Here is a 22,358-nt window from a genome sequence, read left to right on the forward strand (position 1 = left end):
GAATACAGTTCATTTGGTAATTGGTTGTTAAGGGCAGCTCTATACTACGTTACAGGTAACAGTATTTATACAATTCTCCTGGCGTTGGTAAAAGGCATTTGCCTTTTACCAAAACAGAGCAGCCTACCTCTACCTGATGCAGAATATGGTAAAAGATGGAAATGTTTCTGTATCTGGTACCTTGTTGTGACAGGGCTTGAAAGAGTGAAAGAGAGAAAGTTAGCCGCTTCGGCCAGACGACCAATTAGGAGCAATGCGAATACAAGACCAAGAAAACACTCAAAGCTATTGATATTATTATTTAAACCAAAACTAATACAACTAATATTTTGACGAGACTTATCTAACGAACAAAATTTAAATTCTTCAAGTGCGATGCTGTAATATTGATCCAATATCTTTAAAATAATTTGTGTCATAATGATTTTGGATATATATAATATTCTGTCAGACAAGTACATACTGTAAAAAGGACTTTCAAGTAACTAAATAACTATGCTCTAAGTTTATTGTCAATTTTTTTTCACTCGTTGCACTCAGTTACTTTTCCTGTTTCCCAGAATAATTATTGTTGGCCTGAGGCGAGGAATGACTATGGTTAACATTCTCCGCCAACAGGGTGAGAATGGAGAGGAAGGCCCCTAGGAAAAGTAGGTAGAATGCACCTTGAAGATGATTCAGCCCCAGGACTACTTCCGCGTTGTCGTCCTGTCGAAAACAAATACCATAAAAAAATATATCCTTGCTTGTAACAGAACTCGTTTTGCTAATTAACCAGTGTGTAGAGCTGAATTTGTTAGTCAAGCAAACCTAAACCATCAGATTAACACGCTGAGTAAAAGTGTGATCCACTACAATCTGACCTAATGTTGTTGGAATCATATTCTGATATATATGCACTACCTCTTAAAGGTCATCTATAGACCTGCTTTATGTGCTGTTACAGGCATGGGGCAATTGTAATTCATGATTATGATTACTGGTACTGAATTATATGATTCATGTATTTGCAAAGTATTTGTAATTTAACACCTAGAATGCAACTGTACTTGTAAATAATTAATTATATTGAAAAAATAAGTTAAGTGATGCAATTACTTTTAAATTAATATTAAATAGTACCAAATAGTGTACATTTATGAAAACTGCAATTATCTGCAAATTTATTTCCAACTGAATACACTTAATATACTGAGTAATCTTAATTGTAACAAATTTTATCACCGTCTACTGTAATTTTAATTGTATTTAAGGGTAAGGTAATTGTAGTAACAAGATTGCCCAAGTAATAATGTCATGGTTGGTATTGGTGCACTTAAATGGAAAATGGAAGATATGTTTACTGTCGAAGTAATTTGGGAATAAGCTCGTGAAAATTGTTTTTTTTAATTGACAGTAAGGGAGTGTTGCCGCGAGAGGTAAGCAAGACTAAAACTAATCTCATAGAAACTTATGAGGTACAGCACATTTGTTCCACTGTAGATACAGGTCAAAGTTTTGTTTCCTTAACTTTGTATCATAAATCATTTTATACATCTACATGTGAATAAGTATATTACAAACAAAATTTATTACCTAGAAATGCTTACCAATCAGTGCAACCTGTCTTTTAGATCACTGTCATATATTAAGCTACCCAAAGATAATTTTCAAACACTATGCTTTTTCCTTTTTATATTGGTACCTTATGGTGTTTCTACTTGACAAGTGACATACAAGACATATAAGACCCATAATATAAGATAATATGCAGACAAAGGAAAGAGCAGTACTGTGGAGATGCTCACCGGCAGAGTATTTCCAACAGCTGCCCGAGTCTCCATTGCTGCAGCTGCTCTGTTTTCCTTCACTCGCTGAGCTTGTAACTCTTCTGTCCAGTAAGGTATAATACCACAATCTTCTAGCTGTAACACGAGCTGTCTAAAGCGCTGATAGAACGGAGCGCCTTTCCTAAATAACAAAAATATATATTATTATCATTCCAGTGTTGACAACTTTGGCATTACAGATTAATATACTGTATGAATTAGAGAAATAAACTCCTCATCCGTACCTGAATCCCCATCCAAAAGCAGCGATTAGGACGAGACCCTTTTTGCTTATGTAGAAAGGAGACTGGCCGTAATTGTCTGTGTGGTACGAGGCGAGCTCTACTTCTATTTTGAAATTGACAGCGAGAAACGAGTAGCCACCTCCCTTCACTTTCTGAAGTGCCTCCGCCAATGATACAGTCTAGTAGACAAAGATTTAATGGACACTTGTAAAAAAACAAAAACAAAATAGAAGAAAATCCTTTGACTAATATTAAACTTATTTCAGCCGAGCAGTAAGTGCAAATAACAATTATTTTAACAATTATTTTATATACTTGTCTATCACTGAGTGTGTGTTTGAATATGTTATTATGTAATTCAATACTTTATTGAAATATGACGTTATGTGCAATTGTGTTTTGTACACATGCCTCGTGATGCTCAAGTTTATCATTGATATTGTGTTGCTCGTTCTGCCGGTATATTGTTTTTAGCTAAATAAAAATATCTGTTATAGCTTATGAAACTTTCCAAGTAGAACACATATGTGACTCTTGCTTCCTCACTCATATGTGACTCATGTCTCCCTCACTTATATGTGACTCGTGCTCCCTCAATCATATGTGACTCTTGCTCCCTCAATCCTCAAAATAAATAATTTAGATCAAGGTAAGAACTTAAAATAAGTTGGACTGACAAATTGACATAATCTATCACTATCAGGAGCAAAGGTTAATTTGATATACTTGGTGGACTGAAGATAAGAGACGAAAATCAAACTAAGACATGTGAAAACGGACGATAATTGCAATGAAACTTGGTCAGTATAATGAATGTTTAACACTAAAAAAAATAGTTAATATAGGAGCGAGAGAGTATAGGATAAAATACACAAAAAAAATCGAAGTCAGGAAGAAGGTTTGACACTAACAAGAGCCGTAAAATAATTCCTTGTATTGAAGGAACTCCCTCTGCGCCTGTGGCTGATATAGTGGTGACAAAAATCTATTCATATATCTTTTTATGTGTTTTACTTCTTAAATGTTATAACAAAAATACAAAGACTACAAAGTATTGTAAATCTTCAAAGAGATTTATTACATGTTGTGTGTATCAAACACCTCACCCTGCTACTGACACATACAATAAACATACTGAAAACCGTATGACGTTATATTTTGAGGTCCGTGAGTCATGGGTTTACAAAAAGAATAACTATGAAGGTTGTACTATACAATATCAGTAAGAACACAGTCATTAGTAGAATACTGGCTGATCATTATTGGTCCACACTTTCGAATATAGACCAAAAATAACCGAAAGGAAAGTGAGCACCGAGATTTTGTGTCCTTCAGTTGTCTTCCTTTAGCTGATGTTCTCAATTTTGTTGAACAAACTTACTAAATCAAGTAAGGAAACATGTGATTTTGATGTTATATACATACGATATGCTAAGTTGTGGGGGCGATATAGAAAAATCTTGCACCAGTTTTTATGAATAATACAAAGAGCCCATTTTAAGAAGGAAATAAGGGTAAGATGAAACTAAATTTCTTTAATACTTACCTCTATTTCTCTATATATTTGCTTTACCACAGGGTCAGTGTGCCGTGAAAAATATAACAAAACCCCTCCACTTAGCAGCCAAGGTTCAATACCCCACTTCCAATTGTTCCGAGCCAGCAAATCCTCGAAGTTTTCTGGAGGCGGTGACTTCCCCTGGACTGTCAGGTGTGCGATTAAGGACGAACGAAACCCTGTAGTGATGACGAGACAGAACACCAGCCACCATCCCACCAGCAACTGTGAACAAAAAAGAGACATATTCTTTTGATGATCCTGACGTGTTTAAAACCTCGGGTAACAAAAGAAGAGACTATTTTTACCACACTTCTCTTTTAGAGATATTTCTAAAGATGTTTATCTTAAATGTTCTTTTCCGCAATATAAAATACTTTTAATATTAAGTTTTTCATGATAAATGTTTTATGGTCGAAATGTCTTTAAAGTTGATTTTCTATTTATACATCGAGCAAATTAGATGAATTTCATGATCAAGCCTATGCACAGCACATCACCCTTCAGATTATACGTAGGTGAAAAGAAATGCTTTCTCCACATTCGCTAATATCTGATTTTGTAAGTCCGTTTTGGTTTTCCAATGTGTTATTGTAAAATATATAACGTATCAGCAGTATGAATGACACTTAATCATCAGAAGTCATAAAAAAACACCAACTTGGCCCGAGATGTTGATGGAGGGGTCGGGTGGTGGTTTCTCCAGGAGGGCGCCCCAGCCATACAAGAGGGCGGTGTTGAATTGAACACCTCTACCTCTCGCCACAAACCACCAAGCCCTTTGGAGTATCCACAGAGTCGCACCCCACGCCACCACACTCACCAACAACGCCAGCCACAGTTCTCCTGAAGAAGAAATGCAGTAATCTACGGTTAAGGTTTAGGAGATTTGGTATCCATACATCCTCTTGGATTGAATTACCTACAGTTTTATTCTACTCTGCAGAATTTAAAGAATTTGAGACATATTTACTCCCACAACTAAACCATCATCACAAGGCTTTCGAAAGACCCATTTTACAGCGAGGCAGCCAACTGTGTGATGCACTTAAAGTTGATCTACCCAGAGCAGTTCACCTACAATGATTCCAAGCAAGTCCACTGAGATAGTCTTTTCACTGAGTAAAATAAATCAGTATTATAAGAACCATTTCTTAATTATGATAGAGCCTATATTTAAGCAGTGTTGTATAGTAAGCAACTGTCCCTTGGACACTGATCGCTACCTAGAGGACCTGGGTATTACTGGACTGTTACCACTCTATACCATGGCTAACCAGTACAATCTGCATGACCTCTATGGTGACATTAATGGCTCAATAAAAGATACTGTTATCAAAGATCGGTGTCCAGCTCAAACATGGCCCAGGTTGTGGTAACTCTAGTCTGCATTTAATCATTATATGCATAAGTAACATGAAGTATGAGACCCACCTGCAAAGGGTCTTATCAGCGAGAGGTGTTGAGGAAGGGGAGTGGGCTTAAGAGAAACTATGCTCATCACGTCAACCTTATACGCAGAGAGGAACTCCATGACTCTGATGCGCTCTGCTAATGTAGCCATAGGTCCAGATACGTCTATTTCTTCTCGCTGGAGTTGACCCACCATCCCGCTAAACCTGCCGTCCTTTTGTAGGCCCCAGGAACGTTCAGGCTGCTCACGAATCTCAAAGCTGTTAAGTGATATTGATAACTTAAGACTTTCACTTAAATGAGTAATTAGGCCCGTACAGAAGGATAGTTAATTCGACCTGCTTCACGATGTTTTATCCCGATTCCAACAAAACAGGATGGTTAGGTTAGGTTAGGTTAGGTTAGGTTGCAGATTAAAACTTTACCTAATACATAAGGAAATAATCTTTATGTTCTTTCTTTAGGCTCCATATTTGTAATCCATTAAAATAGAGTCATTGCTGTTATGAGCATTATTAACGTAATTGTTTAATTCCTTGAAGACGACAGAAAATGTTTTCTCGTATGTCGATGTACGAGTATAAAATACTGTACTGTGTCAGAGATAAATAAACTGATCAATATTGAGGCTGAAAGTGAGGTTGATATTCATCATTGCTCTCGAGGGACAGTTTGGACAGAACACATTGTATACTACGCCTTTGGTGCTCGCTCAAGGAGGTAGTGTAACCGACTCTAATCTCGACCGCCTTCACATTTACTGCTGGGTGGGCTGAACGTGACCCAGCATTAAATCAATTACCCCTTAGGACAGGAGGCGAAAGCTATGCCGCGTCCCATATTTAAGGTACTTGGCACATATTCTAAGAGGGAGAGAAATATATACCCTTACCTTATATTAAGCTTTGTGGCGAAGGTAGAGAGTAGTCTGGCGTCAAGAGAGTCTTTGACTGTGACTATAGTGCCCGGCTCTTCACTGTGTCGAGTATAGTCCATGTAGGGGAAGTATGGTACTGTTGAGAACTGCATCTTGTGACCCATGAAGTTATGAAACGGTTCTGTTGAAAAGATCATTATTCTTGAGAAATATAATAAAAGCACTGCTCTGGAACCTCCAGGAAATACGAACACAAATTCAAGATGTACAGTCAGCCAAAGATGCACCGACCCCACCCTGGGTCTCGTGCTCGCAATTTTACCTGGCAATACTTGGTAAAGGAAGGCTGGATGTAAAGGTGATTGTGATTGGTGGATCTGTTTTCGGCTGTATCAGTCGGGATAATTATTAAAGAAACCAAGGTAGATTTTTTTTTTAATAATAAACTATTCGTTGTTATTTAAGTTCATGAGAAGTTTCCATTTTTTGTATATTTGCTTAAATAATGAAGAAAATTATATTTATGAATTGGCAACTCAACTAACACAGCTGCCACAAGATTCTCACATCAAATTTTCTTAATTATTTAAACAAATATACGTACATTTGGAAACTTTTCTTGACCTTAAATAACAATGAAGAGTTTATTATTATAAAAATGTTACCTTTGGATTGTTTAACAATTATCCTGACAGTGATACAGCCAAAAACAGATCCACCAATCACAATCACCTTTACATCCAGCCTTCCTTTACCAAGTATTGCCAGGTAAAATTGCGAGCACGAGACCCAGTGTGGGGTCGGTGCATCTTTGGCTGACTGTACATATTGCACACGTCGAGAAGTATTTTTTTTCGAATTTAATGGTTGGTTAAAATTGTTGAGCAAGAAATAGTAAAAAGACTAAGTAGGAAAACAGAGTTTTGGATAATGGGGAGATGCAGACTTAGTAATTCGTGGATGAAAATTTATTAACATAACTAGACAAATGTGTACGGGAGTCAAGTGGTGGAAAAAGATGCCGAAAACCTTTCTAATGGTGACTGAGCAAAGTGTTATCTTCAAGGTGTCTGATAATATGTGAATTAATTACAGTTTATTTTTTGGGGGGGTTACTGTGGAGGCGAGGTAAATAGGGTGATAATTCGAAGTGTTGGATTTATCACGTTTCTTTAGAGTTGGATGAATGCTAATACATTTCAAGAGGAGGCGGAGGCTGAAGTGAAAAGAAATAGTCTCACATCTCTCAACAGGACAAGAGACAGTTCAGTAGAGCAGTTTTCGAGAAGTCACTTTTTAAAAGTCTGTGATTTTTTTATACATATTTTGTGTTAATTCGAAGGGCTGAGATTTCAGACACCATTAGATCCAATTGAGTTACAGGTAAAAATTTTAAAGGAAAATTGACTTCATCGTGGGAATCTGAGGTCCATGAACCATCAAATGAGTTGACTGCTGAAGTTGGAGCTGACTGCATTAGGTAGACCAGAAGAGTGTACCATTATTTCTGGTGATATGAGCAAATACCGTAGTGCTCATCCTACTTTCCAACTTCCACTAACGTGAATGTGAATGTACAGTCTTGCTGCATTCACCAGGTTTCCTCACTCCAAATAAGACTGAAAGATGCAATTTACTTTATTTATGCACCCAGCATGAAGGCGAGTTGATAGAACCTCGTGGATTGAAATACCTTACCGTGATAGAAGAGGTCATCAACATATTGAGGAAAGGAGGTAATGTTCCTCTTGTGTATAAGTTGGACGTCCGCCTCCCCGTTGTTGCAGTACAGACACCGCCGGTACACCCACACACGCTCACTCACTGATGCTGCCAAGAGAAGGGGAAAAGTTGTCAAGTGTTTGTGGAAAAAAAAAGTATGCGTTAATGATTTTTGTAGACATGTTTACAAATTTACCTATGATTGTTGCCCTTATGAGAACTACTAAACAAAGACAGACCGTTATCGTCTTTTCATTTAAGTTTACAGGAACTTGCTGACCTTCTTGTTGGAAAATCTTCCTGAGGCGTGTGTTCCTGTACAGTAGTGGGGCTTGGAGGGGGAAGTGGACTGCCAGGTAGAGAGCGTGGACGATGTTGCGGAAGCTATTGTGGAGAAGGATGCCTTCCACTTCTTCTGTTCCACCCACCACCACTACCCGCGTCTCAGGCATCTTCCACAATTCTGCCGCCTCTGCCAATCTACGGAGGGGGTGAAATCATTAGTGACAACACATTGAGAGGAAAATGTTCTCTAATGTGTAATGATTCTAGATCCTGATGTTCCTTCATTTGGTTAAGTTACACCAGCACTAAATTCAACATAAATCATGAACGTGTTACTTCACAGAATAACCATTATATCGTTTTACTGTGCGTCTTTATATCCGTAAGCATTACCTGAAGGTAAGGTGAGTGTTATTGTTGCTGGTGGTGACGTCAAGGATGAGTGCCCGGCAGGCGGTTCTTGTGTCTCCCCAGAGCCCTTTGAGTAGGTGGTCTTGGGTCAGCTGGTCCTGAGACACCCAACCTGCCTCCGCTACCACAATAGCCTCCACACTTACACTCATGAGTCTAAGGGACACAAGTTTACTGTTTTATCGTCCACTTGTCAGTATAAGTTTTGAAGATAATTAGTAATCAATAAAGAAACAGAAGGTAGTATCATGAAGATAACTGAGCTACTCTTGGAACTGCGTGAGACTAACACGACTTCCACGCTACCTTATGGAAAAACAAGAAGTGTGTTGGAACTTTCACAACCACCATAATTATACAGTGTGGAGTCAGGGGGTCATCGTGTAAGATGGTAGGGAGAATTGACACAAAACACTGAGAGCATATTAGATGAATACAATATTATGGATATACACAACTGGAGTATCCCACTAAATAAATTAACCATTATAAGCTCAGCAATGGTCTGTATGTACTTTGTTTACCTTGTGTCAGTCACAGAGTTTTTCAGGATACACAGTGTTATTTGTAGCACCTTTAGACCAACACAGACAAGCTTTTTGGTAAAGGGTAATGAAGGAATATGACATACACATAGGTTTATGACGACCGAGACACCTTTTGTATTTCACCTGATTATACTGGAGAACACGTGAGAGTGTTGTGTAGTGGTGATGAGCACCAGGTGACAGCCAGTGAGATGGTGCTCCACCACCTGACCCACCATCACGCCCACATCCACGCCCACCTGCTCCACGGGTCCACCCATCTCCTGACTAATTAAATGCGCAGCGCTCATCACCGTGGCAGCCAACACCACTATGTGATATCCGAGTGGCATCATCATTACCTAGTGTGAGTGAGGAGACCGGCTGTCTTAGTATGGTCATTTACATTATCGTTATCAGTCTGCGTCACTCCCACTGCTGGACTAGGCCTCCCTAAACACACACACACACACACACACATCATAAGGTGAAGAAAACATCCAGTTTATAATGTGTGTGAGCAACAATATAGTTTATTCAATCTTTTTGAATAGGTTGATACGTGGGAGAACCTTTTTTAGTTTTATTCAAAATTATCGATTACAATTTTTTTTACAAAAATTAATAATCAGAGACTTAAGCTGATTAGCTTAAATGATAATACACAACAACGAATTATATAATGTAAGGCTGGTTACAAATATTGTAAGGTATATAAGGCAAACATAACTTACTTGTATAGATTTACAATAACGTAAACGTAAACTACACAATGAAATCGAAAACGTAAATTAAATGTAATCCAGGTTAATGCTCACTGACATCCTCTTCACTTGTGTGTTCAAGAGTGAGGCCAGAGAAGAATAAACATATGTACACGTACTGTATAAGACTGTTTCTGGGGTTAGATTACATGTTGACACTTACATCATAATAGTGACCTGGCCTAAGTGTGGTAACATGGTCTTCGTAGTGCTCTTATTACCAAAGCTTACAAAAATAGTTCTTCTTTGCACATTACTGTTCACTAGAAATTAAGAATTTTATACTTATGAATAAATGTTTATCAAAACACTCACATATGTAGACCTTTACCTTCCTTTCAGTACATTGAATGACTAATGTGTACATCATGTCAATATATCAATATATACATTGCATGCCACAAGTATTAGTCTCGAGATCTCTCCCAGTTGCACATATGTAGATTAAACCATAATCACAATATAATGTTATAAACACCAGCCTTACTTTCTCTATTGTATTATTTCGTGAATATTTGAAAGATATCTATATATTTATCTTATGGCCTCTGGTGAACTGATAGGCGTGTTTCCACCACACAGGGTCTCCTTCAGAGTACATTACAAAAGACCCCAGAACTATGGCTTCCCCTTTACTAACTTGACATGTTATATTGGCTAGACATACAAATCCATCTTTATGGTTGATAGTTTTGTAAACAAATACCTGCCAGTTTGGTCAGTGACCAAATTCATCAATGTGGACAACTCATGAGTTGGAATGCCTATGTGCTCATACATTATTCTTATGCTCAACTACACACCTCTCCACCCCACATCCACTTTCAGTAAGTAGGAAGCTGAACAACTGTTACAAGAAATTTGGTAAATTACACTGAGCTTGTTTACATCACCCATATCACCCATTTGTTTATCTTCATTTTTTTCACAATTTCTCCCATTTTTGTGCCAAAAGCCTTTGTCAGAAACTTATAACAATAGTTTTATTGGGCCTAGAGACTGTGACACAGTCTCCTTTAGTTTTCTCCTCTTTGTTATTTTTCGATCTTCTATATATCTCAATGGTTTAGTTTCTTTCTGTCACCTATATATCAGTTATCAAAAAAAAAAAAAATATATATATATATATATATATATATATATATATATATATATATATATATATATATATATATATATATATATATATATATATATATATATATATATATATATATATATATATATATATAGAGAGAGAGAGAGAGAGAGAGAGAGAGAGAGAGAGAGAGAGAGAGAGAGATGTGTGTGTGTGTGTGTTATCCCAGCAGCCTTCAACAGTTGCTGTAGTATAAGATAAATTTTAAACTGTGGCTCATCCTCAAAACTATCTAATCATTGGGTCTTCTTTTTATCGGTATGTTTTATATTTATTTTGTATAATACAGTATATCATATATCTTCAGTTAATGTTTAAATAATTTAGATAAGGGTCTGCTGTATCAATATCATTGAAATGCATAATTACGTCTCAGATTCTCATCTTTGTTGAACTGACTGAACAAATCTAAATATTGAAAAAGTAATAATTTTGAGAAATATTGAACATATTTGGAGTTATAGGTGAGGTGCCAAATGTGAGAGAGTTCATCTGCGTTACCAAGACGTTGCTGTTGCTGCATCGAATTCAACACGAGTGAATTTTCAATGTATGAATCATAGTGACGGTTCCTCTGGAATGGTTCACTTTTCACTGTCCCTTCCTGCCGCCACTGTTGTATACATCTATATACGGTGGACACACTGGTTTGAGATTTCAGGGAAATTTCCTTCGCTGGTATACCATTCTGCCACAGCAACACAATCTTGGCGCGGTCTGCTAACATTGCTCTCTTCTACCTATTCTGTCAAAAGATATATGAATATAATGTACATAAATATCTCACATTTCAGGATGAGTACAGACTAGAGAAGTACAAAAGAAGGTATATATATTTATATGTATATATATATATATATATATATATATATATATATATATATATATATATATATATATATATATGAGGTGAGATCAGGTCCACAATGGTCAGGACTTGATCTCACCTCTCTGTTTATATATATATATATATATATATATATATATATATATATATATATATATATATATATATATATATATATATATATATATACCTTCTTTTGTACTTCTCCTTAGTCTGTACTCACCCCTGAAGATGTGAATTACACGAAAGCGCTTGGGAACTTCGTTTCTTTTCCTTGTTATCAGCATATACCTGGATCACGCGCACCTACAGTGATTTACTTGCATAATGTACATGTATCTGTCACCTTAATTAATGTCCCGTTTTATTCTTGAAATTCTGTGCAATGAAATTTTGTCAATATTTTCCAAAAGCGGTATCAAGGGAGGCTTTGTAATTAGCTCTTCATATATATATATATATATATATATATATATATATATATATATATATATATATATATATATATATATATATATATATATATACTGTAGCGCAGCTGGCATCCCGGTGAAGGTGACGCAGGAAGACAACGACTGGGAGACACGCACCTGGCCTTTTCGCTGCTCGCAGTTGTATTTGTGCATTTTCATTGTCATAGTAAACATTCTGTTTTGTGTCGATTTTACCATACATAGTCAAAGCTTATATTACTATAGGATATGTATTGTTCCAGACTTATATATACAGCCAGATCACCCCTAGTAGTCACCCCAGCCACTTGGATCACCCCTGGGTCACCCCAGCCAACCAGGCCACCCCTGGGTCACCCCAGGCAACCAGGCCACCCCTGGGTCACCCCAGCCAACCATGCCACCCCTGGGTCACCCCACTCTATCAGGTCACCCGTGGACCTAGCCTGGGTCACCCCAGGGCGACTAGTCACCCCGGTTGAAAAGCACTGCCCTAGACTTTCCACACCACCCTACCAAATTTCAGTTTTCGGTGCCCACTGTTCTTCTGGTTTATTTTTAGAGTTATGAGGTACCACCCTCCTTGAGTATGTATATGAAAAAATCATATCTCAGTTCTGGATGGTAAAATTCAATTATTTGAGGAAAAAAGTTTCATTACATCTTGCTGTCCTTGCTGGGCCCTAAATCGGTCGTATCGCCTTATTTTTACACTCCACTAATCCCTGGTTATACAACAGTTCATCTTACATTAACATAGCTTTTTTAAGTTCAGTTATTTCTTTTGTAGATAAATTATTCTTTTTATTTGTTTTGTCGACCCTTCCCCCTAATTGGCATAAGCCCTCTAAATATCAGCCCACTTTCTTTAAGCCATGGTTCTACTGTATATAGAAGAAGAAAAAAATATCTTAATGAGGGATTCCACCATTGAGTTTGGTGGGCGACCACTGAGCGAGCACTGTGTGTGTTTGTGTGAAACACTGAATATTTATATTACTGAGGCTCAATGGTTTTATGAAAATTATTAAGCATCGATAAAACTATTTTCTGCCTAAACCTGCCATGAAATTATATAAATGAGCTGTTATCTAAACAAATACAGACACAGCAGTATAGATAACTGTCTGGGCTATTTTTGTTGACGTAAAAGTTTACTCACAAAATATCCACAAAGCAATAATGATTAATGTATCTTGAGCACAATACTTACAGTGTACTTCCCGCTGCTGGCTACCACAAGCAAGTGTCCCCCACCAGTGTCAGTCTGGAGTATTTATGGGCAGGGGACAGTAAGGACGAGCTGAGCCTGGCAACTGACGTCACGTTGAGCTTACACTACTTTGTTTTTAACGGTTATGTTTTGTTCTTGATTGTTGTAACATATGTTCCTATCTCTTGTATAGTAACCTGTAAGGTTATGTTTTGTTCTTGATTGTTGTAACATATGTTCCTATCTCTTGTATAGTAACCTGTAAGGTTATGTTTTGTTCTTGATTGTTGTAACATATGTTCCTATCTCTTGTAAAGTAACCTGTAAGGTTATGTTTTGTTCTTCATTGTTGTAACATATGTTCCTATCTCTTGTATAGTAACCTGTAAGGTTATGTTTTGTTCTTCATTGTTGTAACATATGTTCCTATCTCTTGTATAGTAACCTGTAAGGTTATGTTTTGTTCTTGATTGTTGTAACATATGTTCCTATCTCTTGTATAGTAACCTGTAAGGTTATGTTTTGTTCTTCATTGTTGTAACATATGTTTCATCTCTTGTATAGTAACCTGTAAGGTTATGTTTTGTTCTTCATTGTTGTAACATATGTTCCTATCTCTTGTATAGTAACCTGTAAGGTTATGTTTTGTTCATTGTTGTAACATATGTTCCTATCTCTTGTATAGTAACCTGTAAGGTTATGTTTTGTTCTTGATTGTTGTAACATATGTTCCTATCCTTGTATAGTAACCTGTAAGGTTATGTTTTGTTCTTCATTGTTGTGACATATGTTCCTCTCTGTATAGTAACCTGTAAGGTTATGTTTATTCTTGATTGTTGTAACATATGTTCTATCTCTTGTATAGTAACCTGTAGGTTATGTTTTGTTCTTCATTGTTGTAACATATGTTCCTATCTCTTGTATAGTAACCTAAGGTTATGTTTTGTTCTTCATTGTTGTAACATATGTTCCTATCTCTTGTATAGTAACCTGTAAGGTTATGTTTTGTTCTTCATTATTTGACATATGTTCCTATCTCTTATTAACCTGTAGGTATTTTTTCTTATTTGTATATTCTCTCTATATAGTATATTTTTCTTCATGTTGATATTTCCTATCTCTTTATATAGGTTATGTTTTGTTCTTCATTGTTGTAACATATGTTCCTATCTCTTGTATATATGTAAAGTTATATTTTTTCTTCATTGTTGTAAATATTCCTATCTGTATGTAACCTGTAAGATGTTTTTTCTCATGTGCATATGTTCTCTCTATTAGTGGGTCTCATATATTTTACCTGACGTAACATGATTAGTTATGTCGCCCGTTTTAATATAATCTTCTTATGTTTGCTGTGTGGTTGGTATTAGTATGTCATATGTTTCTGGCGTCCTGTTTTGTAAGTCACTCTGTGTACATAAGCTCTCTCTCAGTCTTTGTAATTCAGTTGCACTCTGAAGATGTCTTGAATAAAACACTTAGGTGCTTCATTGTTTCCCTTTCTGTGCGATTTTATCCATATATATATATATATATATATATATATATATATATATTTGTACTGTGTATATATGTATTATATCTGTCTGAACTTTTTATTGCCCATATAATACACGTCCTATATCCAGAAACATAAACTACCTTTAAACATTATGTTTTATATATTTAATGACGTATCAATTTGTTTTAGTCAATTCTAAAAAATCAGTTTACAAGTTTTCAAACTAAATTGCACAAACTTTTCATTATAAATTAAACATGTTTATGTATCGTATGCAAAATATTAATGTGAGTAAAGCCCAACGCTGAAACTAGGGACCATCATTCTCGGTTAACGGTCTGGTGATGCTCAGGGCGTTACTAAGGCGAAAACGGCAGTCTCCAGCAAGTAAAATAAGTGGTACCCACAAACAACAGGTAGAAAACGCCCTGTAGATGATTCATCCCCAAAACACCTCTGTCTTCGTCCTTCAGTGTATGTGATAAAATATTCTACTATATATTATGTTATCATTGAGCACTACATATTCATTATAACTCAGGAATAGATAAACATACGTAAAAAATCATGATACAATGCTTTTATGGGCTTCATGTGGGTGTAAAATATAATAGTGTATATTTATTCCTGACTTGCCCTCTTATAACCTAACACCCACCTGCTGACCTCTCCAACACCTATATTACACCCCACCACCCACCCACCCATCATCCCTCACTGAGTATGTCTCTCCCTTTCTTTGTCTCACAGCCCATCTCTGACCAGCTCACCACCCCACACTGCCCATCTCTGACCACTCACCACCCCTGCCCATCTCTGTCTGCTCACCACCCCACACTGCCATCTCTGCTGACCCAGCTCATCACCCCCTGCCCATCTACCCAACTGCTCACCCACACTGCCATCTCTCCTGCCCTCCAACCCCACACTGCCCATCTCTGACCTGCTCACCACCCACACTGCCACCTCTGACCTGCTCACCCCACACTGCCCATCTCTGACCTGCTCACCACCCACTGCCCATCTCTTGACCTGCTCACCACCCCACACTGCCCATCTTGACCTGCTCACCACCCCCACTGCCCATCTCTGACCTGCTCCCACCCACTGCCCATCTCTGACCCCACACTGCCCATCTCTGACCTACATCACCCCACTGCCCATCTCTGAACCTGCTCACCCCACACTGCCCATCTCCTGACCTGCTCACCACACACCCATCTCTGACCTGCTCACCCCCACACTTACCTCCTGACCTGCTCACCCCCATCTCCACTCACCACCCCACACTGCCCATCTCACCGTCTCTGACCTCCCCACCCCACACATGCCCATCTCTGACCTGTCACCACCCACACTGCCCATCTCCTGACCTGCTCACACACTGCCCATCTCTGACCTGCTCATCACCCCACTGCATCTCTTGACCTGCTCACCACCCCACTGCCCATCTCCTTGCTCACCACCCCACTGCCCATCTCTGACCTGCTCACCGCCCATCTCTGACCTCTCACCACCCCACACTGCCCATCTCCTGACCTGCTCACCCCACTGCCCATCTCTGACCTCACCCCACACTGTCTCCTGCTCACCCCCTGCCCATTCCTGACCTGCTCACCACCCCTGCCCATCCTGACCTGCCACCACCCCACATCCAGTCCTCTGACCCACCAGTCACCACCCCCACTGCCCATCTCTGACCTGCTCACCACCCCACACTGCCCATCTCTGACCTGCTCACCACCCCACTGCCCATCTCTGACCTGCTCCACCACCCACACTGCCCATTTCTGACCTGCTCTACCCACACTGCCCATCTCTAAACCTACTCACCACCCCACTGCCCATCTCCTCCCCGACCTGCACCCCACACACCCATCTCCCTACCTGCTCACCACCCCACACTGCCCATCTCCTGCTCACCACCCCCTGACTCACCACCCACATGCCCATCCTGACCTACTCACCACCCCACACTGCCCATCTCTGACCTGCTCACCACCCCACTGCCCATCTCTGACCTGCTCACCACCCCACTGCCCATCTCTGACCTGCTCACCCACCACACACTGCCCATTCTGACCATATCACCACCCCCACACTGCCCATCTCTGACCTCACCACCCCACACTGCCCATCTCACATCCCTCCCCACACTGCCCATCTCCTGACCTGCTCACCCACACTGCCCATCTCGACCTGCTCCACCCACCCCACACTGCCCATCTCTGACCTGCTCACCCACACCCATCTCACACCTGCTCACCCACCCACACTGCCCATCTCTGACCTCTCACCCACCCCTTGCCCATCTCTGACCCACCACTGCCATCTCTGACCCACACCCCACTGCCCATCTCCTGACCTGCTCACCACCCCACTGCCCATTTCTGCAGTCACCACCCCACACCTGTCTCTGACCTCTCACCACCACACTGCCCATCTCTGACCTGCTCACCACCCCTACCCTGTCTCCTGACCTGACTCCACCCCACACTGCCCATTTCTGACCTGCTCACCACCCCACTGCCCATCTCTGACCTGCTCACCACCCCACACTGCCCATCTCCTGACCTGCTCACCACCCACTGCCCATTCCTGACCTGCTCACCACCCCACTGCCCATCTCCTGACCTGCTCACCACCCCACTGCCCATTTCTGACCTGACCTCCCATCACCACCCACTGCCCTCTCTGACCCTCACCCACCCACACTGCCTCTCTACCTGCTCACCCACCCACCCATCTCTGACTACTCACCACCCCACACTGCCCATCTCACCTGCTCCCCACACACTGCCCATCTCCTGACCTGCTCACCACCCCACACTGCCCCACCTCCCACCTCACCTCCACCACCCATCACCCCGTCTCTGACCTGCTCACCACCCCACACTGCATCTGACCTGCCACCCCACTGCCCATCTCCTGACCTGCTCACCACCCCACTGCCCATCTCTGACCTGCTCACCACCCACTGCCCATTCCTGCCACCCCACCCATCTCTGACCTACTCACCACCCCACTGCCCATCTCCTGACCTGATCCCACCCCCACTGCCCATCTCCTGACCTGCTCCCACACACTGCCCATCTCCTGACCTTACTCACCACCCCACACTGCCCATCTCTGACCTGCTCACCACCCCACACTGCCCATCTCCTGACCTGCTCACCACCCACACTGCCCATCTCCTGACCTGCTCACCACCCCACACTGCCCATCTCTGACCTGCTCACCAACCCCACACTGCCCATTTCTGACCTGCTCACCACCCACACTGCCCATCTCCTGACCTCACTTCCACCACCGCACACTGCCCATCTCCTGACCAGCTCACCACCCCACACTGCCCATCTCCTGACCTGATCACCACCCCCACACTGCCCATCTCCTGACCTGCTCACCACCCAACACTGCCCATCTCCTGACCTACTCACCACCACACTGCCCATCTCCTGACCTGCTCACCACCCCCACACTGCCCATCTCCTGACCTGCTCACCACCCCACACTGCCCATCTCCTGACCTGCTCACCACCACACACTGCCCATCTCTGACCTGCTCACCACCCCCACACTGCCCATCTCTGACCTACTCACCACCCCACACTGCCCATCTCTGACCTGATCACCACCCCACACTGCCCATCTCCTGACCTGCTCACCACCCCACACTGCCCATCTCCTGACCTGCTCCACCACCCCACACTGCCCATCTCCTGACCTGCCCACCACCCCACACTGCCCATTTCCTGACCTGCTCACCACACCCCACACTGCCCATTTCCTGACCTCCCACACTGCCCACCTGACCACCACCACAGCCCATCTCCTGACCCTACTCACCCCACACTGCCCATCCTGACCTGATCACCACCCCACACTGCCCATTTCCTGACCTGCTCACCACCCCACACTGCCCATCTCCTGACCCACTCATCACCCCCCCACACTGCCCATCTCCTGACCTGCTCACCACCCCCACACTGCCCATCTCTGACCTGCTCACCCCCCACACTGCCCATCTCCTGACCTGCTCACCACCACACACTGCCCATTTCCTGACCTGCTCACCACCCCACACTGCCCATCTCCTGACCCACTACCACCCCACACTGCCCATCTCCTGACCTGATCACCACCCCACGCCCATCTCCTGACCTGCTCACCACCCCACACTGCCCACCCTGACCTGCTCACCACCCCACAGTGCCCATCTCCTGACCTGCTCACCACCCCACACTCCCCATTTCCTGACCTGCTCACCACCCCACACTGCCCATCTCCTGACCCACTCACCACCCCACACTGCCCATCTCCTGACCCCCTACTCACACCCCACACTGCCCATCTCCTGACCTGATCACCACCCCACTGCCCATCTCCTGACCTGATCACCACCCCACACTGCCCATCTCCTGACCTGCTCCACCACCCCACACTGCCCATTTCTGACCTGATCACCACCCCACACTGCCCATTTCCTGACCTGCTCACCACCCCACACTGCCCATCTCCTGACCTGCTCACCACCCCAACTGCCCATCTCTGACCTGCTCACCACCCCACACTGCCCATCTCTGGCCTGCTCACCACCACACTGTCCATTTCCTGACCTGCTCACCACCCCACACTGCCCATCTCCTGGCCTGCTCACCACCCCACACTGCCCATTTCCTGACCAGCTCACCCACCCACACTGCCCATCTCCTGGCCTGCTCACCACCCCACACTGCCCATCTCCTGACCTGCTCACCACTGCACACTGCCCATCTCTGACCTGCTTCCCACCCCACACTGCCCATCTCCAATCTGCTCACCACCCCACACTGCCCTTCTCCTGACCTGCTCACCACCCACACCCATCTCCTGATCTGCTCACCACCCCACACTGCCCTCCTGACCTGCCCACCACCCCACACTGCCCATCTCCTGACCTGCTCACCACCCCACACTGCCCATCTCCTGACCTGCTTCCCACCCCACACAGCCCATCTCCTGACCTGCTCACCACCCCCACACTGCCCATTCCTGACCTGCTTCCCACCCCACACTGCCCATCTCCTGATCTGCTCACCACCCCACACTGCCCATCTCCTGACCTGCTTCCCCACCCCACACTGCCCATCTCCTGATCTGCTCACCACCCCACACTGCCCATCTCCTGACCTGCTTCCCACCCCACACTGCCCATCTCCTGATCTGCTCACCACCCCACTGCCCATCTCCTGACCTGCTTCCCACCCCACACCTGCCCATCTCTGATTTGCTCACCACCCCACACTGCCCATCTCCTGACCTGCTCCCACCCCCACACTGCCCATCTCCTGACCTGCTCACCACCCCACACTGCCTGTCTCCTGACCTGCTCACCACCCCACACTGCCCATCTCCTGACCTGCTTCCCACCCCACACTGCTCATCTCCTGACCTGCTTCCCACCCCACACTGCCCATCTCCTGATCTGCTCACCACCCCACACTGCCCATCTCCTGACCTGCTTCCCACCCCACACTGCCCATCTCCTGACCTGCTCACCACCTGGCAGTCACCGATCAAGTTGTCACTAGGTAACGGGTAGGAGTGAGTCACCATAAAGGCTTAAGGTCCATATTGTGTCAGATTGCCAAACCTCCGCTGGAGTTTTTAATGTTCTGTCTTTATTGTCAAACAATTAATATCAGTATAAAGTAAGTTATAAGAAGTATAAAATAACTCACAAGAGTTATAAGAACATAAATATCACGTCTGGAGTTTATGAGCATTGTGAGACATGGCTTTCAGGAATTCAATTGATTCAAGGGAATTCAAGTCTACATCTTTCTTCTAGTTTTTGTGTTGTCACCTCGACCAAATTCTGCTTATTTTTCTTTTGAGACAATGAGGCCTCTTTATTCAAAGCTTCAATGAACTTCTATATACTAGGTAGTGACATAAGATATAATGCTACAACGGATCATGACAAACATCAATGTTATTATTAATCCTTTTAATATAATTCTTATTTCTAACATGCTCATTCATGCTCACTGACACATTCATTATAAAGTTTTTTCAGCACATTTTATGCAATGCTTTCTTGCAGCTTCAGATTTAATGCTTTAAATTCTTAATAATGACTATCATTGAGCATGAAAAATTATCATTAACATCAATACTACGAATAATCATATAAATTATTTTCAAAAATTTTACACATTGCTACTAATTAAGTTATATACAAAAAATGTATTCTTGGGCAATCTACGATCATAATTCTCAAATAACTAGCTATTTAAAGCATATAAGAACATAAGAACATAAGAAAATAAGGAGTCTGCACTAGGCCGGTTGGCCAGTGCATGGCAGCTCCTGTCGAGAGTTACTACCACTCTCTATCATCCATAAATCTATCTAGCCTCCTTTTAAAACTTTTCAGCGTTCCAGCACTTACTACAAAGTTGCTAAGCTTGTTCCACTCGTCCACCGCCCAATTTGTGAGCCAGTTCCTTCCTATCTCACTCCTAAGCCTAAGCTTATCAACTTAAATCCGTTGCTCCGGAGTCACTCTCCTGCTCGGCGGATATTATAAAATTTATCTATATCCCCTTTATTGATTCCTTTCGCCCCACTTTAGTAACTTCTATCATATCTCCCGCACTCTTCGTCTTTCTAGGAATGCAAGTTTAGTTTTCTTCAACCTATCTTGATATGATGGTTTAAAGTCAGAATCACATTTTCGTCATTCTTCCGCTGCACCGACTCCGGTAGAACAGTATCCATTCTATAAAAGGGCACTAGAACTGAACGGCACTCAATCGAGGTGCGGCACAATGGCGCAAGATATAGTTGCAATAAGACACTCTACTCTTATTACTTACACTTCTAGATATAAAACCTAATACTCTGTTTGCCTTATTTCGAACATTAACTCACTGTTTTAAAGGCCGTAGGTCCGGGCTTACAAGTGCCCCTAAGTCTCTTTCACAAGTCGACTTCTCTAGGTTGATGTTGTTAAGGCTGTATACATTGACAGTACTTGTTCTTCCAATATTAAGTACGCTGCACTTGCTGGTGTTGAATTTCATTTGCCATTTTTCAGACCACACCTGCAGTTTATTTAAATCCTCCTGTAGTGCATTTGCATCCTGCCCTGAATTAATCTGCCGCCTTATTTTGGTGTCATCCGCAAACTTGCTTATGTCACTGCTGATCCCAGTATCTAGATGGTTTATGTAGATTATGAACAAGAGTGGGCCTAGTACTGACCCCTGGGGAACCCCACTGGTTACACAGCCCCACTCAGATTTAACACCATCTACGCTGACCCTCTGTGTTCTATCCGTGAGCCATGATTTTATCCAATTTAAAACTTTCCTCTCGATACCATGAGCTTTAACTTTTCTCAGAAGCCTCTGATGCTGTACTCTGTCAAATGCTTTGCTAAAGTCTAAGTAAATAACATCGTAATTTTCGTCATTATCTACTACCTCGAAGACTTTCCTAAAAAGTCAGCAGATTTGTTAGACAAGATTTTCCCTTTGTAAACCCATGTTGAGAGTCGTAGAATAATTTGCTTTTCTCTAAATGCGATCGGATGCTATCTGCTATAATT

General features: G+C 42.1%; 2 protein-coding genes across 2 annotated transcripts in view; both read right to left on the minus strand.

Moving 5' to 3' along the window:
• On the minus strand, window positions 1-13,276 carry LOC121873798. The gene is made up of 12 exons (XM_042377501.1): window positions 13,261-13,276; window positions 8,991-9,208; window positions 8,302-8,475; window positions 7,904-8,103; window positions 7,600-7,731; window positions 5,917-6,082; window positions 5,046-5,284; window positions 4,273-4,457; window positions 3,600-3,836; window positions 2,054-2,232; window positions 1,788-1,950; window positions 1-708 (listed from the first exon to the last, which is right to left on the minus strand). The coding sequence occupies exons 2-12, from the start codon at window positions 9,203-9,205 to the stop codon at window positions 541-543; spliced, it is 2,058 nt and encodes a 685-aa protein (XP_042233435.1). The 5' UTR covers window positions 9,206-9,208; window positions 13,261-13,276; the 3' UTR covers window positions 1-540.
• Window positions 11,375-22,358, minus strand: part of LOC121873938 (probable glutamate receptor) — a 23,218-nt gene continuing 12,234 nt past the window's right edge. Inside the window, exon 8 of the mRNA XM_042377818.1 lies at window positions 11,375-11,488. Coding sequence (XP_042233752.1) covers window positions 11,375-11,488 — 114 coding nt within the window. The remainder of the gene's footprint in view (window positions 11,489-22,358) is intronic.

The sequence above is a fragment of the Homarus americanus genome, unplaced genomic scaffold, assembly GCF_018991925.1.
Source record: "Homarus americanus isolate GMGI-L3 unplaced genomic scaffold, GMGI_Hamer_2.0 scaffold25827, whole genome shotgun sequence".
In the NCBI taxonomy this organism is placed as follows: Eukaryota; Metazoa; Arthropoda; class Malacostraca; order Decapoda; family Nephropidae; genus Homarus; species Homarus americanus.